At 37.1% G+C, this 26,740-nt stretch overlaps 3 protein-coding genes across 3 annotated transcripts; 2 read left to right on the forward strand and 1 right to left on the reverse strand.

Moving 5' to 3' along the window:
• Window positions 1-2: 2 nt before the first annotated feature.
• On the forward strand, window positions 3-13,027 carry LOC146456761 (protein YIPF3-like). The gene is made up of 11 exons (XM_085093116.1): window positions 3-130; window positions 1,721-1,791; window positions 2,328-2,418; window positions 2,833-2,939; window positions 3,584-3,632; window positions 3,814-3,906; window positions 4,482-4,613; window positions 5,071-5,190; window positions 7,567-7,690; window positions 9,020-9,169; window positions 9,985-13,027. The coding sequence occupies exons 1-11, from the start codon at window positions 53-55 to the stop codon at window positions 10,014-10,016; spliced, it is 1,047 nt and encodes a 348-aa protein (XP_084949242.1). The 5' UTR covers window positions 3-52; the 3' UTR covers window positions 10,017-13,027.
• LOC146456762 (von Hippel-Lindau disease tumor suppressor-like) lies at window positions 12,923-16,236 on the reverse strand. Its single transcript, XM_085092795.1, has 2 exons — window positions 15,894-16,236; window positions 12,923-14,239 (listed from the first exon to the last, which is right to left on the reverse strand). The coding sequence occupies exons 1-2, from the start codon at window positions 16,234-16,236 to the stop codon at window positions 14,121-14,123; spliced, it is 462 nt and encodes a 153-aa protein (XP_084948921.1). The 3' UTR covers window positions 12,923-14,120.
• A 464-nt stretch (window positions 16,237-16,700) lies between these two features.
• LOC146456763 (uncharacterized) lies at window positions 16,701-23,040 on the forward strand. Its single transcript, XM_085092811.1, has one exon. It carries the CDS (start codon window positions 16,710-16,712, stop codon window positions 19,092-19,094), a length of 2,385 nt encoding a protein of 794 aa, XP_084948937.1. The 5' UTR covers window positions 16,701-16,709; the 3' UTR covers window positions 19,095-23,040.
• The last annotated feature ends 3,700 nt before the right edge of the window (window positions 23,041-26,740 follow it).

A 26,740-nucleotide genomic window follows, 5' to 3' on the forward strand; every position in this document is an offset into this window, starting at 1 on the left:
TCACTAATCAACCCATAATCCTTCGCTACTTTTGCATGCTTTTAAATCCAATATGGCGACGCTAGGAGACGAAGATAAAAGCAGTTCTGCTTCCAGTGAAAGCCGCTCATCGAGTTGGTATCTCGTACAAGTAAGTTGATCGTCTCAATAAAGCCTTATACTGTAATTTACGAGAAGTATGGTTGCGAAATAGTTTGTATGATTACGAAAATTATGATGAAAATAAAAAACGTCACAAAATAAACATGTAATTAAATAAGCTTACGTACGTGTAAACTTAAGCTTATATATTTTGTTAAGTAAAGCTACTTGTAGTTTACCTTTGAGAATTAGCTTACTTAGCTTAATCTGACGGTGGCTTGAGCGGTATAGTTCCTTGTTCAGTTCTGTTTTCGTTTAATTAGGCTTGTCAGGAATAATAATTATAATTTAATTACAAGAAAATATGAGAAGCTGAATACTGTATTAATTTTTTATTATATTATTCTAAAATTTGCCACTCAAATGAATGAACCGTCAAAGTTGCTATAAATATTATGTATATATGTATATTTTTACTGTATTTAAATTTTTGTTTCTTTTTATTCCTTTTCCTTGTCATACTGTTTATTGAATTGTTGTCTGTAAACAAATTTAAGAGTGTTAAAAAAATCATTTAATTACTAAGTTTGGCACCTTTGAAATTACTGTGTACCCTGTCGCTGGTCAGTGACTACCTAAGTTCATTATGGTGCCCCTTATAAAGGTATATGTAGGAATAGTGTCTGATTTAATGATACTTGTAATGGCAGATTTAGATGGTACGATTTTTGCTTTCGACTATCGCATGCAACTAGCTTACACCACCATTTCAATACAAATCCTGTTGGTTAAATCAGACCTACGACATCATCACGACAGATTTTCATGAGCCGAAAAATGTTGTAGTGAGTTGAAACATGTTTTTTATATCCTACGACAATAGTACGTCAGGGGTTTCATTAAGTTTTGAAGTAGGGGGCACCTATAGGAGAGTGTCTGGGCAGAAAATTGCACTTGAAGTGAATTCCTTTATGTTCAGTTTGAAAGTAGGCAGGTACTGACTCGTGTGTATCCTGGTACTGGTGCCCGGGTCCCGCCTTCTAATAAGAACCCTGTGTAGACAAATGTTGAGTGACGAGAGTTGTGTGTGATTTTTTTGCATGACACGAGAAGCGGGGCTCTAGAAATTGCATGTGACAGTGGTAAGCAAAAGTTGTGCCGTCTAAATCAGCTACTGTGTTGGTTATTTAACTAACAAGGCAGGGATGCAAGGTGCGACGGTTGTGGTCTCCATGGTGAGGGAAAAATGGTGGTGATTAGAAGAGCAGAGATTTGAAGATCACAGAATACATGCTACTATACATGTGTAATTGTGATACCTTTAATAATTGTGATAAAAAATAAATTATTGATATCTAAGATAGACAAAAGGTGACTCTGAAAAAAAAAAGGAAAAAACAACTGAGCTTAAATAGCCATGCAAAGTGATGGTAAAATAATATATAAACATGTTATAGGTAAACTGCATTCAATTGATCAGGAGCATAAATTATGTGATAACGGAGAGAAATTGAACCTTGAGTGTTTGTTGATTGATAAAATATAGAAAATGCTTTGTGCAAAACAACTAATTTTTTAGTGACTTGTCAGTTATTAGAAAATGAATAGCATTGTCTTTGTTATTATCATAATTTTATAGGATAACTCCTCTGCAGTCATTGATATAGCTAACACTGATGATCTTCAGTCAGAACCTGGAAACGTGGAAAGGTTAGCTACCTTTTATTATAGCCATATTCTCTCAATTAAGCAATCACCGCGAGCTACCACTGCATTGAAGTAGATCTTCAGTATACAGTGCTGAGTTTCAAATTTATATTCAGGTGAAATACCCAGAGAGGTTTTGAGATAATCTTTATAGTAAAGATTTGTTCGCTAATTTTTAGCAGAAAGTTTAAAAAAAATATTATACCGGTTATTCCCAATGACCTAAGTACGTAAGTAAGTAAGTGATCTTTTACTTATACACGGTAAAAATTCATCAGGTCTAAAAAAGAACAGAAGTATAAAATGTTAATATCTAAGTCTAATACGCATTATGTAAATACTTTGCTAACTTAACATGTACTAAAGATGTTCAAAATGTATTTTTCAAGTACATGTTTGTGTACACATGTACCCCCAGAAAATGTTGGAAAACTCTCTCAATACAAGGTCCTTTGAACAAGGGGCTTAACATGTATTTCTTGTTGTTCTTGTTGGTACATGTACATTTATGTGTTGCTATATATTTTTTCATAAATCAGTCCTGATGGCAGTCCAAGTAGACAGGGAGTTTCTGAGACAGAGTTCATGGAAAGAATCAGAGAAAGAATGGCACAAGAAGTCGGAGGTTATGTAAGTAGATGATATTATTCTTTTTGTGAAATTATACTTGCAATGTTTATACATATAAATGCAATTTTTAAATTAAAAGTGTCCCTAATAAATTAGTCAGAGAAAGTAAGCCCTGTCTGTCCTTTGAAAAAGCATTTACCTATTCCTAAGAACCTTAAAGGTTGATGTTAGCATTTTTTAAAATATAATTTGCCTGTTGCACTTATTCAGACTTGGTAAATATAGGCTGGAAGTCTCGTACTTAAAATATACACACAAAAAACACCAACTACTGAGGAACAAAACAAACATATGGAGGATGTTTGAGTTCTTGTCTCTATGTGTTTGATGATTATAAAATAAATCTAGTTATAGAAGACTGACGCAATCATAGAGGCATGCATGTTGCTTAAATCTTTTCTTTACAACTTGTAGGTATGGCAAGCAGGGAAACAGTCAGCTAAAAGAGCATTTGATCTGTATGCTAACATCGATATACTCAGGCCATACTTTGATGTGGAACCTATTGAAGTTCGCAACAGGTAATTAAACAGCACACTTTGAGGTGATGTATACAGTCAGTGTAAAATAGTATTTTGTTAATGTAAACAGGAAGTATACTGGTATTAATTTATGAAATTACTCCTTAAAATTGCTCAAGGGTAATATTATGTTTTCCCTACTAAATAGACAAACCAATGGTTCCTATACAATATCGATGTAATTTTGGACTCGTGGATTTTGATTCAAAATGTTGTTGTAGCCAGGTTGTAATTTGCAAAGCAGAGGATCACCAAACTCATGGATTAATTTTTTGCACTCACTGTTTAAATAACTATCGAGAAGCAATCCAAAACCTGCAATGTGTACCAGTAATTCCTACTCATTCATGCTGCAAGAGCTACTTCAGAAGTGGTACTACATGATTGAAATGGGGCACAGAGACAGCCAAGATCATATCTGTTCAGTGGTGTTGAAAAGACAATTCTAGCTAAGTAACTGGGTTGCTTCATTGCATGAGAAGTTGCACATACTTAAAGATTTCCATTTACCAGTAAAATTGTGGTGGTCTAATTTTGTCAGGAATGTTGCCATCCAACCACAGGTGGTATTTCACTGGACATAACTGCATTAAATTGGTAATGCCGGTTGTTTGTAGCTGTGTAAACTTGGTGTTTTTTTGCAGGTTACTCCATTCATTGATCCCAAAATTTCCATCAACAGCATCACCACAGGTAACAGTTATTGCAAGTAAATAATTGTGTGTAATTTGTGGCAATGAGATTGCTGTTGATCAATCCAGGTTATAAAATAATAATTCACCAGTTGAAACATTAGTATCTATTCTGTGAAATTAATTCATTTGTTAGTTGGCCTGACAGCATTGAGTGAGTGTTTACCTCTTTGTCTACGCAGACTGTTGTCGGTGAATTGTATGGTCCGATGATGCTAGTCTTCACACTGATCGCCATTCTCCTCTTCAGTATGAAAACATCTGGTCACACAGTGGTAAGTAATGAACCAACTCCACAATATATGCCACAATATACTCAGTTATTTGAACAGTAGAAATCTGTCTCCATAAAGTAAATCCCTGTGTACTCCACGTGGCCGAATACTGCTGTAAAATTCATGCTCTGTATACATTCACCCCAGAGACCTGTGCAGATTGTAGACAATTTGCAAATCTGTGTAGATTGGTAGATAATTATGTAACTTTGTGTAATCGCTGCCACTGTAGTTTGTAACTGATCAATGAAGAGGGCTTTGTGGTCTAAAGGCCTGTGAACAAAATAGTATACAGTAGATTATGCAGCTGTATGGTGTCTCTCCTTGTCTGTATGTTTTTTTCTTTTATATACTTTTCAAAAAAAGATTATTTAAGTTGGATACAGTTGCCAAAAATCTCTCAACCACACCCCCCTCTCCCACGAGACACCAATCACTCAAATTTGAGCATGACAAGGTCCTTTGAACCTCCCTATTGCCATTAGACTGGAAATAAGTCTTGCAATTTAGAACCTTGGTGAATGAGTCCTTCTTGTTCATGCTGCATTGAATTTGTAATGTTTCATTGTTTTCAGCAAGAGGGGACGCTGATGGGAACAGCGTTTGGTGTTTGTTTTGGATACTGGATCGGTGGCTCAGCATTCTTCTATTCTATTGCTTTCATGTGTAGCACTCATCTTACCTTTCTACAGATCCTCTCTTTGTCAGTAAGTACCTGAGTGTGTGAACACCCAAGGAGAAATTTGATGTTGATTACTGTTAGGGCTTAAAAGGTTAAAATGCTATTTAAAGGCTTACATATAGGTTTGGTTGGCCTTTTTAAACAGTGCTCTTAGTTATCAGTTTATAAAAGAATGGAAATACACCATTTTTGGTGGTTCTGTAAATTTTTTTAAGTGCCACATTCTGAAAACAGTATGTGGCATTTTGTAATAACTAATATTATGGATCAGCACATAACCAGTCCTTTAAATCCATATTCTATGAACTGAGCCATAAGAACTGACAAAATAATGAAAGGCAACACAAGACAAAGAAATATTATTTTATAAGCAATGTGATATAGAACATTCACATGATGAAGTTAGTAATAAATAAAGTCTTAAGTTATGTAAAATACTGTTTATCAAAATCTCCCAACTTTTTATTTTCCTCTTACTTCAGGGTTATGCTTTATTTGGAAATGTTGTGTGTCTTTTTCTAACGACCATTGGATATCACCATTCTCACTCATTCTTTTATGCTCTGTGGTTGTTGTTTGGAGGACTGTCAGCTGCTAAATTGGTGAGCAATGCGACCGGTTACTAATTAATTATCATTCATTTAAATTGTACTGTCAATGGGATAATTGTGGGCCATTTAAATATTATGGAGAAGGCCTATTTTGATTTCAGTGGCGTGAAGCCCAACATATTAGTTTTTAGGTAGTCTTAAGAGATTCATCTGACATTCCAGATCTTCTTTGTACGTATTTACACTCTAGGACAGACCAGCATTCATGCAAGAAGTGTCATTGGTTTTCTGATGCTGTGTGCAAAGTTTACCTTTTGCTGTTTATGTTATTACATTACCGGTGCTATTAGCTGTCAATTATTGCATCAGAGATAAAACTGCTTTCAGGCATTGTGCAACTGTAGAAATGTTTTCATTTTGAGTGGAAACTGTTCATATAGACTAGGGACTGTACTCAATCAAGGAACATTGTCGAAAAAAAGTCACAGAAAATACACAAAGGGAAGTGTAATATTTACTTAGTATAATTTTAGATTTGCATGCTCACATGAGAATACTCAGATGTCATCAAAATGTGGTAAGGAATGGAATCAATAGGAAACGCAGTCAATTGAAGGAAAAATGGTCTTTTTAAACTCATTCTTAACACAATAGGGCACTGGCCAACAAAATACTGTGAGCAGGGTAGCTGTTTGGATGAATTACTCACGGTAATTTAATAGCGAAACAAGTATCCACTTTCTTAAATGGAGAATCCCAGACTGTGCAAGGGTACAGTGGTAATCACGCCTAGGAATCTTAGTGTTGGATTAATGTCACAGAAAAGTACAGTGTAAATGGAGATGTAAACATTACTTTTAGATGTTATTACAGTGGAACCTGTATATAACGGCCCTGTATTAAGCGGCCACCCTCTATTAAAGGGCCAGTTTTCAAAGTCCCGATTTTTTCGTTCATACAAACGCTGTATTTGTTACCTGTATTAGGCGGCCACCTCTATTAAGCGGTCACGGCCACCCTATAGCAGTCCTATGTTTGTTTTTTTTTTTTTGTTATTTTTACCTGTATTAAGCGGCCAGCCTTCAGTGGGAACTAAGCCATATGTTATTTTATGCAGTATTTTATTGTGTGACATGTACAAAGCTACTGTAAGCTGATACTCGGCCGTTTAGTATCGTTAACACTTTTTAGATGTCCCTGCCGCAATGTGCTGGAGTATAGTACCATATCACAAACGGTAAAAAAAGTTTGTTTTGAATATGCTTCACTCTTTAGCTAGAAATTCCTCTTTAATTAGCTTGTTCCTCAGCCATGGGATGGAGAATGAATCGCCTTCAAAGATCACTGTCAGATGCTATAAAACATGCAGAACAACTACAGTCGAACCTCGATTATCCGGACCTCGATTATCTGGACTATTCGATTATCCGGACTTCTTTCTCTGGTCCCAATTTTTCCATGAATATTAATTAGTTGAGATGTTTTGCACTCAAAGTCGCAAAAAGGGCAATAATCCTTTCAAAAGACTGTTGAAACAGCGTATTATCCTGTGCGCTTTTCAAAATTCGCAAGCGCGACGAGACAAAGAAATATTCTGATGCGTTCTGCTGATATCTGATTGGCTCAATTGTTTTGTGACCAAGGGAATTTCATGCTTGATTAGTTCCTTCTGCGTGGGTTATGTAAACACACGAGCGATCAATCGAAAACTCAAATCAAAAACATGTCTACGAAGCGAAAGTGAGCCATTCTATCAATTAAAGATAAGCAGATAATTATTTCACGTTTGGATAAAGGAGAAAAAGGAACAAATTTAGACAAAATCCTAAAATTTACTGACAGCATCGAGACAAGCGAAGGATTAAAACGAAAGTCCCTGAAGCTGGCCGATGATGAGCAGTTGGATAAAGCCCTGTACACCTAGTTTATTCAACAAAGATCTACTGGGAAACCGATTTCATATTTAAAGTCATGTTTTCTTTGCTGTAACCTTTTGTTTACATTTCTATCTCATTAATATTCATATTTTCGATTATCCGGACTCTCGATTATCCGGACTATTTACCGCGGTCCGGACAAGTCCGGATAATCAAGGTTCGACTGTACGGGCGTTTGCGCAGTACCATGGATAACAGGAATTGTCGCTGGCAGTGTCGACAGTTAACGACTTTGTTTAAATTATTGATCTCTTAAAAGAGTGTTGATTGTCCTATTGTTTCCTTGCATGAAATATTTTTATATGATACGCCATCAAAATTGACATTAGACCACGCCCAGTAAGTATTTTTAGTGATCCTGTATTAAGCCGCCACCTGTATTAAGCGGCCAGTTCCTCAAGTCCCGAGGGTGGCCGTTATATACAGGTTCGACTGTATATGATCCTGATTATCTTACGTACTAAAAGATTTCTCAAATTCCTTTCATCAGGTCACTGTTTTTATGAGTCGTACGTTTAATCGCCGTCAGGGTCTGATCGCTGGTTGTGTGGTGGCAGCAGTACATTTGCTGTTCTTGGTATATCTGCACTTTGCTTATCACAGTGTTTATGAAGGTCAGCTACTTTAATGCCTTGTCTGTGTATATATGTACATCTGGCCCCAGTTGTTCAAAGAGCGGATAACTTTATCCAGTGGATAAGCCGCTATCCAGCAGAGCAAATGTACTCCAACCAATGCTTTTGGCAAGTCTTCCACACAATCTCATTCTTAAACTTGACAAATGCTTCTACTCTATTCATAAACTATAGGACTATTGGGAAAATGTTGCACACATTTGATCTGCCAGGTAGTGAACTGTCCAGTAAATTATTAGGGGTCAACCCTGTGGAATACTATGATACTAAACTTGCTAAATTGGCTTTAATCCATCCACTGACGTGGGAGTAGTTATGCTCATAGTGAGCTCATGCTTTGGAATAATCAGTAGCCAGTGCATGAATACTCTGGAAATAAGACTGAATAGGCCATTTCCGAGTTGCTGTGAACCTCATTATGAAAGCGAGGCTAATTGCAAAGCTTTTCATACAAAAATAATTGGTTTTGTTTGCATATGAATTAAAACTAATTTTCATAATTCAAACTTTGCACTTAGCCAAGTCACTTTCATCGTGAGGCTTAACGCAACTCAGAAATGGCTTATTTTGTTGCTTCTATTCCAGACATGCCTTGTTATTATTAAATTATTTAATAATACAAGTATAAGTGGCTTGCATTTTTTTGTGTTGCTGGAAAATCTTTAATTTTCTGTACACCAAGCAAAGGTTATTAAATAACCTTTGCTTGAAACTTACATGTACAGTAGATAAAATATTTCCGTTGATTTTGTAAACAAAATTTTTGTATTATTTTTTCAACTTCTTCCATGCTTAATTTAAGGGTAAAGCAAATATTTGTACATGGTTAGATTTACATCTAGAAGCTTGTCAGGATGTGTACATCAAAGAGTTATTGTGATATAGAGGATTTTTCATGACCATGCGGAGATACAAAATTTCTGCTCACTCATGGAATATTTTTCACACACGAGAGGAGAAATTTTGTATCTCCAAGTGGCCATGTAATGTTCTTTTTATTATATTAACACCCAATGAAATACCAAATCATTGCAAAAGGCGTGATTCATATGTAACCATAGCAGTGGTAGTCTTTTCACGTGTGAAGATATCATGTTTTCGTGCGAAAGCTCACCTAGTATTTCATTGGTACATAATAATGAATATTTTATAAATAAGCAAACAAAGCAACTGCATAACCATTAAATTATATTACCTTATTACCGATGGCTTGAAAAATGAGGCCCTGATTAAACTTGTGGTCTATCTTTACTTTATAATACTGTTACCTATTAACAGGTAATAATTTTATTACTGGTACAATTTCAGAATATGCTGATCAGACATTGTCTCGTCACTCGAGAGAAGTACTGACCACAACTTGGCGAGGCATGATACCATCTGTTGCTCAGTTAAAGAACACAGGTGCTGATCAAGTGATTGCTCATCTGGCCAGAGCCAAAAGGTGTATGAACGACAGTACGTGATAAGCAGAACAGTTGATATTTGAAAGGGTTTTTGTCTGCCTCAGTAAATTTGTTTAATTACTGAATTCTAAGATTTCCTCAGCACTCGTAAAAACTCAGCAAATCAATTTACCAGATTGGGCAAGAAATCTTTAAAAATGACATCGTCGTCAACTGATTGGGAAAGTGTAACTACCTGTTATGAGATGCTTTTAATCAAATTGTTGGGTTGTTAAAATATCAGCAGGCAGTACCATTGAAATAACACACGGCTTGGTGGTCGGCGCATCTGTCTGCTGTGTACTTGTGGGTTCAGTAAGAAACTCAATGTTTTTTATCCATCTCATGCTTGTGAAAAACTGATATGGTATTGATATGGTAGATGCCTTATTAATAATTATTATGTAGCTGCAAATTTGTTCTACTTTTCTCTCTTTAACCGTACCTGATGCTTTCAGTATTACTGATTCTAGTAATACACAGGATGGTTGACACACGAGCCAAAGAAATGTGACATGGCAAATCACCCTTTTGGTCTGTGCATACAACGTCTGAGTTAATATTCTTAAAGATCATGTTTCCACGAATACAAATTTCATTGGTATTAATTTCACAGCACAAACACAGCAATGGCAAGGATATGAAAGTGCAAGACACCCAATAAGCTGGAAATTCCCTAAGGTTAAATTTAGGAAAAAACTTGGGTCTAGAAATGTACCAGGAAGATTTTTTTCATATCCTTGCAACTTTCATTCAGTATTCAGATGGTAGACACTTGACTGTCTATAGAAGTTTTTTAATTTGAAAATGTTATCTTTTTTATTTCAGCTTTGACTGGAATTCCTTCAATGGTAATGTGATTGAAGACGCGACCTTGCTGGAGGGAAGGAGCAATAAATAACCTTATCTTTAGTAGACAAACCGTGGGTGGCAAGGTTTACTGGTATTACTGGTGGAGCTGTACTGTGATCTACTGTAGTACAAGATTTAATTTAATTGACGGGCAATCCTATGCTTGAATAAAACACAGCAGTCACTGTGGTAGTTTATGAAGGAAGCAAATTAAAGAATTTTTAACGACGGAGAAGATGGCAGCTAAAATGCTATCAGACAGGCCATAAAATTTGGTGGTATTTATATAAAGGGGTGCTTGTGTTAGAAGATAAAAATGTTGAGTGTATGTACAAAGCAAGAGGAGGTGTCAGTAGGTGTAGGCTCGATTATTAGCTGCTGTTTTCGGGAAAATGAGCGGCGGAAATCGAGCCCAGTGTAGGTGCGCAGAAACACAGAAGAGAATGACAGCATAGATTATAAAGTAAAGACTGAGGAAGCTTTTAACCAGTTTCCAAATACTGTTTAATTAAGGAAGATAGATCTGTGGATAGTTTTTGTTTGTCAAGTTTGACTTCTTTTGTCAGTTAAACCATCACACATTTCAAGTAGTTGTATTTAGTGGGATATATTTTTTGCCTTCATAAAAATGGTTGTTACCCGTGTTGAGGTAGTCATGTCAAGGGGGTTTTCAAATATGAAAATGGCTGAGTATTTGTTTGGTTCACAAAAAAAGTGGCCAAAATTATTAAACAAACTAGCTTCAAGACCCAATCGACCCTGCTGAAAAAGATGGCAACTGGTATCTTCACCCATGATTCTTAGCATAGAAAACCCTAAAAACACTCATAAAAACATAAAGAGAAGTTCTTAAAACTTCAAATCTAGCATACACAGTGTTGTTAGTACAGTGCCAAATTTCACAAACATATGGCTCTCTATGTGCCTACTGGCTGTGATAGTTCACAAGGTATTTTTGTAAAAAGTACAGCTGCCACCTTTTTCCGTACTGCGGATTGTGACCAGCTTCTTATTTCACCAAACCATAGCAGGTCAAGGGGCCGGTAAGCAGGTTTATTTTTCTGCTTGACTTTTCTTTGCTGTTTTTTCCACTTGCAATTTCCACTTTGCCTTACCCTGACCATCTCCTCCTGGGTCGTAGAGGACGGTGGTGAGAGTAAAGGCATCATTCACCAAAGAGATTATGTTGTGACAGAAATCTGCTGAATGCAATAATTTAAAGATATATGGAACACGGTGTAGAGAATATGTATGTTCGTAAAGTGTTAACAGGTGGTCTTAGGCTAGATGTATACTATGTTATCGGATAGGATTGATGTAAAAATAAAGAAGGCGCCAGTTTTCAGTGCAGACCAGTTTAGCTATATAGTATTATTGTATTCTTTTTTTCTTAACCTCAATTTTTAGATGGTATTTGATCGGTGTCTTAACTGAAATAAAGTTGAATCATCTTTGTCACATATGAAGGCTAACAGGCTTAAACAGCTTATGAGTAATTTGTGGATATCATTAGACATACAAGACACATTTTCTGGAGAGGTTTAATTTAGCTTTCTAGGTTCTTATCAGTTTTTATGGGTAACCTGGGGTTCCAAGGTTTTAATTCTTAATCCTGAAAAGTGTCTCATTTCTCCTCACAACACGCTGCAGTTGTACATAAATTTTTCAAGTTTACAGTCAGGGCATTAGATTGAAATGATCAGAAAGACTCAATATCATGTTTGAAGAAATTCTTCCAACTAGTGCCCCATTGAATACAGCTGTTTTAAAGGGTTTAGTCTCACTGGGTGATTGATTGAAATATTGTGCCAAAAAGCCATTGCATAGCAATTTGCTTTGATTCTTTTAATGCTTATTTTCTCAATTTATTCTGACTGAAAAGCTAAGAAATTTAAATGCATATTTCAGGGGCACCCAACGAGAATGTTCAAGCATAAAAACTTAAAATGTTGCCTTCTGTGTTCCCGAAACATTTCGTGACCTTTTAGAGTGGTGCTTACTAATTAAAACAGTTATTTTTGCGCAGGTTATGGCTATGCAGGAAAAGCAGATCTAAGCATAGGCTATTGGAATCCAAAAAGAAAATTGGCTTAACCACTCATTAGTTAGAGATAATTATAAGCAACAATAATTCTAAAAAGTGCCCCAAAAAAGCATATGTATGGCATTTTTTTCCCAATTGAAGATTAATTATTTCTGAAAAATGCATGGTTGGCCCCAATTTTCTTTATGGATACCAAGAACACTTGCTAAGGTCAGCTTTCTCTGCATAGTTTTAAACTGTACAAAAATATCCCTATATTAGTAGGCACACCCATAGGGAGCCTGTGTACAGCTGCCCCCTCCCCTCAGGAAAACCCGGCTTTTCTTAAGGGGAGGGGGCAGCTGTTAAGTACACAGGCTACCATAGGAAACCCAAGTATCTTGAGATGCACAGTAACAAACGTAGGCTCTGTCCTTAAAAGGCAAATTTGTGTATACTATAAGCTAATACAGTTTGGATCCTTTAGCTGAAGAAGTTGGAGAATGTTTAAAGGAACTGAAATTTATTCCCTGAATTTATTGGCTGCTGGAAGCTTCACAAAAATGCTAGCTGACCTTTAGCAATTTTGAACAAAATATTTGTCCCTCTGAAAACAAAAGGAATTAGTTGTCCAGTAATGAAATTTCAAGGTGTCATTTTGCTAAAGAAAACTTGAGATTTTCTCAACGACTAAATCTGGCAATAAAAGCCTTCTGAACAGATGTCTACTTGCATAAACCATTTGGTGCCCCTAAAATTTGTATATTTTTCAGTATTCAATATTTTAAGTTAATGGGTTTATCTTATCTTTTATTTGTACCAGTGTTTAGCAGACACAAAATATTATTAATTTCGTAACTTACAATGACACACAGTTATAACATTGTACAGTGTAGTTAACCAAGAAGATATTTATTAAAATGCAATTATGGTTTAGGAAAATCAATAATTAAGTAGAGTACTGAAATAAAGGCCTTTGTGGTTTTGTGCAAGTTCCATCAATTTGTCTTTTTGTGTGACTGAAATAATATTTCTCTTGTGAAATAAATTAGACTCTGAGAAGTCCCCTTCCTTTCTTTGATCGATTGATTGATTGATAAATAGGTAAGACCTCAGGATAGTCGCTTCAGGGAGCTTACAAAGCATCTCTGCTATGAATAGGAGCCCTGAGGTCATTACCTAACATAGAATACACAATAAAAGGAGATATACAAAAAAAGACAAAATATACAGAGCCTAAATTTATGTACATTTGCATTGATTATTAAAAATCGTACTTCCATAGTAATAGAAGGATCTCCTGGCTGTTTCCGTTCTTATTGCAGGTAAATAGGAAAGCAAACAAATTACCACGATAATTCACGGAAGCAATTTTCATGTCCATTGCCTCTCCTAATGGACAAAGCTACTAAACGAATGTTTAGAAAAGGACTCTATAAATATTACCTTGCTCAATTTTGATGATACATTCCTTGCTCATTATTAATGATACTTTATTCCAATTATTTTCGTTTCTCTTTGTTTTTTGTTTTCCTTCTGCTATCTCTCTCAGTGACTTTTCTTATCAATTTACTTCCTTTAAAGGGGCACAGTATTAGTTTTACTAGGGGTGCCCCTACTCTCCTCTCCCCTAATTGAATTGTATTTTTGAGCTGCGTGTTGGTCTATGTTTTTTAATACCTCCAACTTTTGTATTTTGCACTTATGTAACAGTAAGAGTGGAGAGTTTAAATAAAAAAAATGTCAAAATATGTTAAATAATGGGCCACCCCAACAGTGATGGTAGGCAACAAAATGTATTAATATATTTAAAGGAGTAGTGAAGACAACACATTTGAAAATCCAAAAAAAGAAAAAAAGGTTTACATTTATACATCAAACTATCCCTGTTTGAAGAGATACAAAGGGTCGTAATAATATTGAATAACAGTACCATGTTTCTTTAAAACCATACAGGCTTTTCTGCATATGAATGCACACCAGTTTAAAACACTTTTTACACAAATGACTCATCTCAAAGCTTTTTTCTCTTCAAGAAATTCCCAAAATAATGACATGCCTTCATGCAGAATAAATATTTACAGAATCGTTAGGCACATTGTGAAATGTCCTTGATGATTGTTTGTGGTAGGGGAAGTTGATTAATATTCTGCGGCAAAACAGTCTTCTTTAACAATGTTTTGCAGCACTCTTCAAGGGTGCAAGGCACTGCAAGAGAAAATCAATTCAAAATAGTCAATTCAGTAAGCTACAATGCCGCTGTTCCATTTCATGCAATTACCAGTAAGTGGAAGTTCAGTGTAAAATGCAAAATGTATGAACTCCCTGAGTTAAATAGTTTGTAACATTTAATAACCTTTTACCTCACAAAAGTACTGCACCTATTAACATTTTTTTCCTTAATAGCTGCCCTCAAATATTTGATGTACTATTTTATTTTTTTTTTAACATGAACCTCATCCTTCAAACATTTCTCAAGTAATTGGCTCCCTTAAGAATAACTGCCGTGTTTATTATCAAATGTGTGTTTAAATATGCCAAGCAACTATTTATTATTTGACAGTGAAACAGTAACAGTGTATTAAATTGGGATTTAGTCAATCTCCAGAGCATGGCAGGTTCATGTGCTAGTTTTCAAAAAATCCCCTTATAAAGGGTGGGCTGACATCCCAGGGCTGTGTACCAAAAACAACACTAGACATTTCACATTTTTTTGTTAGAAAGTCGACTCTACGACAAATAGCAAACTTCGTTTGTTATCCGGGAGATTACAGACATAAATCTGGAGACCAGAAGATACGGCTCAAAATCTGGAGATTACAGACATAAATCTGGTGACCGGGAGATAAGGTTCAAAATCTGGAGACTCCCAGACTATCCGGGAGAGTAATGACAGCCCTGACATCCATGCCAAAATTAATACTCCATAACACTAATAAATGAAACAATTTGCTATGACTGTGTTTTTTCAGTTTAATATTTACGATCCATTAAAAGTCTTTTGGAGTGTAGTTGATATCATTTCAGAAAAGTTTTGAATGATGACATCACAATATTAGTACCAAATATCATTATAGAAAAAAAAATTAAATATTGTTAAATATTGGACTACTTGTATCAGATTAATTTGAAAAATCTGGTATCCGCTCAGTCTCACCCCTTATTATTTCTTTCAGAAAAAGCCTCCATGCACGAGATCTCGTCAAGTTCTACCATATTCTGCAGACTGGGGGTTTGACATGGGCCATGGGTTGGTTCAATTATAAAAGGGCATTATCTCTATTGAAGTTTATTTTATTACTGAGCATAACGGGTGTATGCAGTGCTTTTCACAGAAAGACAACACCTTGTGTCTCCATTCTATTTAAACTGATGCTATTCTTTTGGTTAATATTTCTGGCAACATGAATCTATTAATATGTTGTTTGTTTGTTATGCAATGTTTAAAAAACAGGCAGCAGTGTTTTGTCGGATTTAAAACCAGGATGAGGCACAGCCGAGTGGTTTTAGACCTGATAAATCATGTACTGGGAGTTTTTTTGAACGGCTTCAAAAACAATCCTGGGCTGAGTTGCTCGAAGCATGGTTAGCGCTAACCATTGGTTAAGAGTTATTAAAACCTATAGGTTGTCATGGTATTTAACCTGGGTTAGCGCTAACCACGCTTCGAGCAACTGGGCCCTGGTATTTTACTTTAGGATTGTTCGGGGGGGGGGGGGGGGGGTAGCCTCCCACGCAGACGTCCTCAGGGGTTCGTCACGCGTTTCTTCCCCCACGCGCGTGACGAACCCCTAAGGACGTCTGCGTGGAGGGCGGGGGGGGGGGGGTTGGAGGGTGAAAGAAGCGTGATCCCAACACATACCGTTTGGTGTAATGATGACTTGGGTCATAACAGAAGAACTAATGTGATTCTCAGCGTCTGCTTCCGAATGTCCAATTTCAGGGGGTGTAGGAAAGTACATGTGTCTAGAGTTCAAAAGCATCCGATGACTCGTTTCCTCTTCAACTGCAATCCAAGGATGGGTCACAAAAGTATTCACGTCATAATAACCGCTTGAAGGTTCAAGTGTTGAATAAAGAACTTGTTCTCCCTGATAATTTAACCAAAGGACTTTAACATGGCTCTCAGAGCGGTTGATAAATCTAACTGACGTCGCAATTTTTGAATGAATGGACCTCACGCTAGGGGAAGAACGCCCTTCCATTTTGTTTCACTATTACTGTATGTATGCTGTAGTAAATCGTCCCTGTGTGCCAAAAGTTATCACAATTAGGACCTTTAATTTAATACTTCTAGGGACATTTATTACATTTGAGGCCACAACATTATCAACATTACCCCATTATCGGGGTAAAGCTCTACCCCAGGGGCCCATTTCTCGAAAGTCCCGGTAACTTACCGGGCCCAATAACGGTGATTTTGGTGATAAATGTTTCTTAAAAGAAGTCAAGTTTTGTTAGCTTTGAATACTAAATTTTAATATCTTATAATTCTGGGAAAACATTGGCCAAGTACTATGCCTTTAGTCATTGTTTAACCGGCGAAAAAACATTTAAAAATAAACTTATCGGGTCCGGTAAGTTACCGGGACTTTCGAGAAACGGGCCCCAGGACACCCAGGAGCGAAATTTTATACGTAGGCTTACACGAAGTATTGACCTTCAAGAAAGTGAAGTGATGGCTGAGGGTTGGGCGTCCGTAAGCTTTTTCTTAGCAGCTTCTTTCTTTCTGGGCATTGTCCTCGTTTCCTCAGTTACCGGTCGTTTCGTAAACGAAGCGAAAAACAAGCCGTTGCCCGCAGGTTCGTCTCGGAATTTTGAAACTGGACAAAGATGCACAACGTTAAACTGCACGCTTGCCATCAACGCAAATGAGGCCGTCACGTTTAGAAATCAAATATTTAACAAGAATGCTCTTGCTATCTTTATGTTGGTCACTGTTGGAGAGACAACAGACCCAGTAAGATACCACGAAGACGAGGGAAGGAAAAATATTTCGTCCTATCAACTTCAAGTTAAACAGAAGTGGGCTTGGCTGCGCAACAAACGAGGTAGATTTTTGGCAACGCTACCTTACGATTTTGACATCCTTTCGCTGAGAACTTTGCAAAGAGATGCTTACAGTGTGAAGCTTAACATAACTGCGACACCCCTGAGCTGCTATGCAAACGTATCCGAGACATGTTTATACAGTTTGATAGCAAAAACTATTGTGGAGGAATTGACTGGAGCCCTTGGAAATGTCTGCGTTAGAGCGGTGAAGGTTAAAGAGGGAGATTCTTTAAGGGATGGGGGTTACCGGTGTTGTGAACTAAGGAACAATTCTGTGTTCAGCTGTGACGATATTATTAGGACAAACCAATGGGTTAATATTGCGTTGAGGTTTCTCTGGGCTGCGTCAATTGGCTTTGGACTTTTTGCACCTCTTTTGTTTAAGTACCTTCCCAGAGAGTTCAAACGAGGGCCCAGAGTGAGAGCAAGGGCGGTGTTTGCTAGAAATGAATCTCAGAACTCAGAGGCAGAGGTGTCATCACTCGACTTGATCTCAATAAGTGCACGCCAGGTTCTGTTTGCCTTAGATGGTGGAATGCTGGATGTCCTGAGAACACAGACTGAGTCCGTTTTTGTCTCAAGATTGTGCCGTTGTGTTTTTGTCATCCTATTATCCTGCCTTCCGCTCCTTCAAGGCTTCATTTACGCTTATTTGAAAAAAGCAGAAGTTGGAATATCCACAGGAAAATTGCTTGGCGTTGGAGATGCATTTGTCACTTTGATTGAGAGAAATGGGCAGTTTGCATTGAGTGTGGCATATTGCTTTTGCATTGTGCTGATCTGTATTGCAATTGCAATTCCAAGAAGTCTATCTGACTTTGCAAGACGGCTTTCAGGGAGAAAAGATGAGCGTACATTCCTGGGATTTAGGAAACCAGAAGAGATAGTTTGCTCTTCAGACCAACGAGGATTCCAACTCATATATGAAAACATGGTTTTTCATCTGAACTGCCTTCTCATCCTGAAGTTTTGGAAGTTTGTGTTCTTAGTTGTTACATATCCATTGCAGAAGCTGTGCGGCATGGATGCATTTGACGATGAGGCTGGTTCTGGCTTTCACAATGATTCATCAGATGACGATAAGAACAAATCTCAACTGTGCTCAAAGATATGCAAAGGAGTGCTGTTACTGTTAATCTTTCCTTTGTGGGCAGTTCTTATCACAACAGCTTTTGTTTTGTATGTTTTTCCTGTAACCTATGTGGCCTTCCGCATTTGGAAAATGTTGTTCCGAATTGAAATTGAATCACAGTGCTGCCAAAACATTCCTTCATTTGTCAAGATCACGTCGTTTCCCATTTTGTATATCCTGTTTATCGTCTTTTGCATTTGCGTAGAGGGGTCATATTTCGTCCTAGGAGTCACCTTGACATTCAACATAATGTTCCTGGGAAGTGTCACTGGCTTCACAATCATGGGACTGCTATTTTACATTGACGTTTATCTCCCTTACATTGTTCTTGGTGCATGGGTGCTTATGTACACCTTGAGGGGAATAAACAAGTATTATGCACAATTTACAAGAATGAAGTCCATCGTTTTTGAGGAGTGTGAAAACTATGACAACAGCACCAAAACAGAAGCTAGCATTCGAGAAACATTCAGTGGTCCTGTTTCTGCCGATCGGAGATCACCATCAATGCCTTCCCTTCCTAGATCCAAGTCAGTTAACTTTCTTGTGACTGTGGATGATTATGGTGTCCCTAGTATTCCATTGGATATATTTCTTGCCTCCTCCCATCAACTGATGCCTTTCAAACGCATAATCTTGGCAAAGCTGTTGAAGGTGATTGCTCTTGGTAGCTACCTTGTGGTGATATTCTTATTTGTCATGTCGCTGATTGAATTTAAAGCTGCCAGCACTGTACTCCAAGGATTGGCACTTCTGTTGCTCGGTGGATTGCCACTGTTAGCTCTCCAGCGTTCAGGTCAGATCTCAGAGGCTGAAGAGATTAGAGCAAGGTTTTATGTCAAAGGTTTTATCAAACAATATTCTAAGAGAGCTTTGTAATATGCCACTTCTGAGTTGCTGTGAACCTCATTGTGAAAGTGAGGCTAAGTGCAAAGCTTTTCTGTTTATGTGAAAATCAGTTGAATTTGCAATTAGCATTGCTTTCATAATGAGGTTCGAGGCAACTCAGTAATGGCCTATTCACAGCTGTTAAATGTTATTTGCAAATTGATAAAGAAAACAAGTCAGCTAATGAAATTTGCACAAAAAGTAAAGAAACAAAAATTCTGATTCATAGCAAACTGAATCAGCCTCCATTACATTAAGTGTAGGGACTTCATTTTAAAAAACAAAAAGTTTGAAACATAGGAAAATATTGTTTTATGTTTTATATTGTACCAGAAATCGCACCGAAAAATTGCAGCTCCTTTTTTTTTAAACCTGGGAAGTTAATTCCTTTTGGGGTAATTACTGGGCCTCTCAATTACATGCAGAGTCTGAGGTTCAAGATTGCAACCAATGATTTTGTTTTTAACTGCTGCCAATCAGTGCAGTGAATCTCTTAGGAAACAAAGATGTTTGGCTCAGCGGGGTCATAAGTTCACGCTTGTACGCTATGATTGGTGTATTTTGATCCACTTTGTCAGTTTCAGCATTAGCAGTCAGCTGGTTGTCACCGTAATAATTATGATTGACAGTAGAAAAGTCAGCAAATTGTGGGTTGGGTTTTGACGTTCAGAGTCTGAATGTTATTGAAAGGCGCTGTAAATGAGAGGCTCATGTATTTCTGTGGTATTTAGATTCATTTTAAGAGCTATTATTTAGGCAGAAGAGTACCTTATTATTAGATCTCTCTTGTTATCTTAGAGACAAGGCACAGACCTAGGCAGTGAACACAGACGTATTTCTTGCTGTCTCTTCCCTCCATTGGGTCTTGAGAAAAAAGTTCAAAGTCTAGAATTTTTTCTGATTGGACAAGAACAATGCTTATCAGTATGCGTGTCACTTCTGCCGTGCCTTGTGTATCTTGTGGGTAAAATTATCTTTTGGCTAAAATTCAAATCAGGTAATTTTTTTATTAATTTTTTCTTATGTCTCTTATTGCTATCATAATCTATAACACAGGAAAAAAATCAAACTGGGCTGGAAAGTTTTGCAGCAAACACAAATTTGCAGTTACGAAAATATGTACATTCCTGTTTTAGATCACGCCACTGAGATAACAGCTTGGTTTACACGCTGATTGAAGCCATTGATATATGAAGTAGAAGTAATTTTCCAGTGGTGAAATGTTTTATTGTTTTGATACTGTTATATGGCTACAAGGAAAGTCCTCTATAACCAGTTTTTTTTATTTTTATGGCACAACACTAATGAGTGATGACACACTAATGCAACCTTGTGTACGATATGCTGTTGACAAACCCTTTGACACAAATAATTTGTTTCATGTATATTTTGATTTAAGTTACAACTTGTAGTGCATGATATGCAATATGCCGTAGGATTTTGAAAGTTTTTTTTATTAGAAATCCTATGGCAAATAGTGAGAGTACATGTTTTTTACATTATGCAACCATTGCTTGCTACAGAAGTCTCATGTTACAGTCGTAAGCAAAAGCGTACTGTCTAAATTAGCCTTAAAACAATAATAAAACAATAATTTTATTGAAGCTTTTGGCACATAAAGTAGAATTAATTTTTCAATGGTGAATTTTTTTATTGTTTTGTTACCGTTTTATGGCTGTGAGGAAAATCCTCCATAAACAAAGTTTTTTATTTTATTTTATGCCACAACACTAACGAATTTCAAGAGTGTTCAGGCATCCTTTGGCCACCCTTTTTTGAGAAAATACAGTAAAATTTCACCAAATCTTTGAACATTATGGGAGACCTCTTGGGTGTCCAGTACACTTTCTGGTTAAATGCCAGCAAACAGTGTGTTAAATATTCAGTCCTTCAGTTATCCAGAATCAGTTGGGGCTCAGATTCTCTAGTTGGGCTAGTTAACATGCAGCTATTTCAATTAACGTTGGCGGATCAAAGTTTAAAGCTACGAGACAAGATCTCAAGATTCTGTGGATTTTTTTGTGAAAAAGTTCATCAAAATCAGCTATGCCTCGTCTGTCCAGTAAAGTTATATGATGGCGAGCCATTTGGATGAAAGAAATGTAAGGATATCAAATGGATAAGGTGGCAGCCTCTTGAAGATGTCTTTAAGCTTTAAGCTTTGACCCGACAATGTTAATTGAAATAGCTGTATAGCCTGCGAGTGAAAATGTTTTTCCGGCTGTTGTTTCTCTCTGCCGAAAAATAACGTCTGCATACCCTAACCGCAAAGCCATTTCCGTGGTGTAGCAGCTCTTGTTTTCTCGTTGGCCATTTAGAATTGCACGATAGAATGAAACTCGAGTGGTCCATGTGATGGACAAAATAATGCCACAGAGCTAGCATTTGGTAGAGAGACGTGACAGCCAGAAATTCATCTGCATTCACAGGCTAGTTAACATGAGAAAAAGGGAAAGATTTTGGCTAGCACAATAAAAACCGTTTCAGCTCTTCTCTAGTGAGCTGTACCAGAAAACAAAGGGGGACTGCTATGAGTGAGGGATTTTGAGATCATTTGGGTGGACAGATGCAAAAAAGACACTGATCAATAAGTGCATTTCTTGGCAGTCAGTTGTATAGAAAATACTCTTTTAGGTGAAAACTATTTAACAAGAGCTTTACTACCCCCTTCCCCCCACCCCCCCCCCCCCAAAAAAAAATGCACTTATATGTTGGCGCAATGTCCATCCATCTACCCAAACAATTATGCAGTCCTTTACTCGTACCAGTCTTCCACAGGTTTCTAGAGTGTGAAAATCACTACTGATGAAGCATTCAGGTCATCAGGATAAAATAAGTGATCAGCAAAGTTAAAATGTCATGATATTGTGTCACAAAATTCTCCCACAAAGAACCATAAGAATCATATGACAAATAGTGGGAAGAAGATGAATGTTTTCCTTTTGGCTCTAACAGGGTTAAGACAATGGTGTCAAATCAAATGCTTTATTATTATTATTATTATTATTATTATTATTATTATTATTATTATTATTATTATTATTATTATTATTATTATTATTATTAGCCTAAGACACACAATACAATATTTACAGTACTATGCACTACTTATGGTACTTAAAAGTTACAATGCTTACGGTTTTTGCAATACTTACAATATCTTACAATATCACACTTTACTAATAATATTTACAGTGTTTACAACATTACACATTCACTTAATAGAGGAAAAGAAGCCAAAAGATAGATAATTAAATAAATAAATAAATAGCTAGATATACTAATGAAAAAAACATTGAGGGAAGTTAAACAACTAAAGATGAAAATGTTTAATTTTTCTGGTTGGCAGCATAAAAAGGTAACCTCAAAGTACACTGCAATGTGCAAAATATAATGATAATGAACCTTCAATAATTTTCCCCTTGTCAAAGAAGGATACTTAGAGGGCATTACATGACTGTGCGGAAATACAAAATAACTCTTTGAGTGTTGAAACACTTGAGGAGATAAATTGTGTATCTTCAAGTGGCCATGTAATGATCTGCTTGTTATATAAAAGGTGGGATTTTTTATGTAACCATAGCAATGGTGACATTTTTACATGTGAAGATATCATGTTTTTGTGTGAAAGCTCACCTGGTATTTCATTAGTGTTTATTTAATGAAGAGAGATCTTACAATAATATTGTTATTCAATATTCAATGTTAAGTTGACTGATATTTACACAAGTTAAACATTTGCCAGAATTAGTAGCTGATTCCTTTGTTTGTTGTGTGTGTTGGAAGAAGTGAAAATACTGCTTTCTTAGTGCTATTATCTACCTACAAAAAAATTATCATTAAGTCATGTAAGTTTGATTTTGTAGGCCTAAGCATTAATACCTTGTCTGGCAATTATTTTTTGGAACTTTGATAAGTAAATTTGTATTGTCAATCATTTGTCTTTGGTCCTTTCTGTCCAGTGAATTTGAGAACTAGTCATCGTTAAATGAATAGCATTATTGTAAGAAACCATTTTAATCAGAATTCAAATGCGTCAATGACACATCACCTGGTGTCATTGCAAATAAACTCAGGTTCGGACTTGGTGTCTGTTCCAGGGCCCTCTGCCCAGTCATTGAAAAGGACTCCTTTGGTGCCTTGGAGGGTGGGGGGATGTTGAAGTTTCGAACTCCATAAAATAGGCCATTTCCGAGTTACTTTGAACCTCATTATGAAAGCGAGGCTAAGCTCATTATGAGAGTAAGTATTGTTTGGATATGAATGAAAACTAATTTTCATATTAAAAACTTTGCACTTAGCCTCACTTTCATAATGAGGTTTTAAGTAACTCGGAAACTCATGTATTAATGGCACTTAACACTTTACAACTAGGTTCAAATTGCCCACCCCACCAAGGTGCAGTTCAAATCCGCCCACTAAAAGGCCTTTCGCTTCAAACTCTCTGGTCGTACGTAACGAAGTATATGGGATCAGGGATCAAAGGCCCCCATAGGGGTGGGGTCAGGGATAACATCCCGGGGATCTGGGATCACCACCCGTGGGATCGGGATCAGTAGTGTTTGTCATAGATAACATTAAAAATCACAAATGCGCTTTTCAGGCTTTTACAGGGATTTTTAAAGACTGATAACAGTCCCTGACATTTGATAGCACAAGGAGTTATGCATGCGCCCTACAAACCATTCACCATTATCAAATGGTACCCCTGGTTATTTACAGCAAATCCCAAGATACGACATTAACATGGTATTTAATTTAGTAGTAATGTACTGTACACGACCCCACAAGCTTTCAGCTTTCATATACATCGTGTATAAATAGAGGCAATCTACCTAACCTACCGCTATGTGTGACATGTTTTCTCGACTTATTACGATTATTACACGTGTTGCGCTGGGCTCAGAGGTCGCGATCCTCATTGCACCACCACCGTCTCGTCCACAGATCAATTTTTTCAGTTGTATTAAGTCGAATTAAGTCACAGCCCACTGCTTTGTATTTACAATGCCCCGGAAAGCTAGCTCCTTATTCATTTATTTATTTATATACATTACTTATACAGAAATTCCAGTTCAGCATAGCTGGTTCAAATGGAGATCTGTATAAAATAAGAATAAATAATAAAATATAGAAATGAAAGCAAAAAATCATTCAAAGAGTTCATGAAGGTGAGAAATTAACTAAGGTAATGCGTAATATAGGGAAAAATGCATCAATCGTGACTACTGAGGCTTTCCAGCTAAGCAGTGTTAATGAGAGGAACCCGTGCCTCAGTTACTGATATTTGGTATCAGAGAAGCTAGTCTTCTCTGATTCTTATGCCCATTATTCGGTGAACTGTTTCAGTGCCGCAAGGCAACTCACTCAATGGGAGGTAGACAGGGAATGTAAGATGGATTCACAGTTCCTTTTCAGTCGCCATCAGGCAGGGGCACCCAATGGGAGTTTTCTCTCAGATCCTTCGAAACGCTATTTAGGTGTAGATTCATTTAAAGCTGCGCTATAATATTTTTATCTGTTCGGTAATTCTAGGGGAACTTGAGTCTTTTCGAAATTACCAGGGCATTTTTGTCCATTTCCCAAAAAACTTAGGTCTTATTTCCTTTCCGAAAATCTTAGTTGACCTTTTTTCGGTACCCGAAACGACATTTTTATCAATTCGAAAACACCAGGCCTTAAATTTCCCATATTACGAAGGTTCGAGGCGAAAATCATTTTTAGAAAATTGTAGGGGATTAAGGGCCTTCCGAACAGATAATTTACCGAAACGATCCGTTGCACGGGTGCCCCTGATCAGGCTCTCGTTTAGGGTAAAGGTTAGGGTTAGGCCAGGTTTAGGGTTTGAGGCTCACGCAGCTGTACAAAGCGAACAACACTCAACGTTTACGTTTACGTAAGCCTTTCATACACGTCTCATTTCTGTACGTAAAGCCAGCTAAATTGTCATCTGCTGGCACATAAAATTTTGTGCAACAGTAGAAACTCGTTGTCTTCCCCTTTAATACACAAATGAGCGAGCTTGCTTAGCTTAGAGACCTTTTTTGCCAGCGCTATTTCAACTTTTTCTTGATAGAAGTTGTTTGCACTCATTTCTCCGTGTAGCCTGAGGTACGAGGTTGCCATTCTTCCCCGACATCTTCATTGTAATACATTTCTTTCTTTTCAGCGTGGTCCACATCAGCATGTTTTACCTTTCAATTTTTTGGCGTTGTCTTCGTCAGTTCTGGGTTTTGTGATGTTTACATTGTTTTTGTATATTACTAAGGAAAATTAACTCTTCACACAAACAAAAAACATCACATTAAAATCATCAAGGAGAAGTTGCCCACTTGAGTACACAAAAACAAGCCAACTTTTTTCAAACTTTGAGTAAGCTGAACCTGCGAATGTGCACCTCGCTCTTTGCGATTCCAAATGAAGACTGACTTGAGGCCGCCCCGCCAATGGCCTGCACATTTCTAGCATGTTTTATTGTTTAAAGAAAACCATCATGACGTTCTCCCGATATTACAGAGGTGAAGATCGTTCAAAGTCGAAGCAACTCCACGCCATGTAGTTTCTGATCAGAGACAGCAAACGTCGTAAATACATTTACTCCCGCAGCTCGGTTTAATTTTGGTTGATGACACCCACAGACACTTCGCTGAAAAGAAATAAAAAAGATGTCAGTGCTGTTAATATAATAGTGGCACACGAACAATGCAATTCTGTCGTTTGCTTCTACTTTGTGCACTTGCAACGTTAACGCTTTGCAAAGTCTTCGGCAACGTGTGTATGAACTCACTCAACATTAAACAACAAAAACAGGGTAACCAAAACTACTTATGTCGATTCAGGGATGATGAAACGCGGTGGTCTCGAATCAGTGCGCTGGTTATATGTCAGTCTTTTCATCGGGTCAGTTGCGAATTAAGCAGCATTCGCTTTCGTTCAAGCGAAGATCTAAACTTAACCATTTGTCAAAAATGTACGCAGTTGCGAAAAGAAAGCCTGAAAAAAAATTACTATTTTTTCAGGCTTTCTTTTCGCAATTGCTTACATTGCGTAATATCTGCGAGGATCTTTCTGATTTAATCTTTCATCCGCAGTTCAAAATATTCGCATCACATGAACTTTAGTAATCTTAAGTGATTTATGTTAAAGGACAAGTCAGTCCTCACGAGACTAAGGACTGATCTTATACCTGCCTCTGCCAAATTGCAACTTTTCCTGAAGACCGCTTAGTATTTTACCCCACTCAACATATTGCGGTACGGTCTGGCATTTTTGTCGAACTTCTGACACTGGGCGCAAACGGGAGAAGCTACAGGAGAGAGCTCTGCGTACAGTATTCAACAACAGATGGAACCATGTGAGAATCTTCCTCGGCAGGCCAATCTGACGACTCTTTGTAATAAAAGGTTACAAGATATAGCGATTCCGGCTCATGTTTAAAGCTAACAACAACCTAATACCGAAGTATCTACAAGACCGGCGTTTTAGTTCAATTTTCAAGGAGGAGGGGAAATCAAAAACAATATAATCTAAGGAGCCCTGATTTTATCATGCCATGCTTGAACACTACAAATAATGGGAAATATTCTCGGGCATATTTAGGACCATTTTTGTGGTCCAAGTTCACAAAGAACTGAAGA

Source organism: Pavona decussata, unplaced genomic scaffold, assembly GCF_977016875.1.
Source record: "Pavona decussata unplaced genomic scaffold, jaPavDecu1.1 SCAFFOLD_254, whole genome shotgun sequence".
NCBI classification, from domain to species: domain Eukaryota; kingdom Metazoa; phylum Cnidaria; class Anthozoa; order Scleractinia; family Agariciidae; genus Pavona; species Pavona decussata.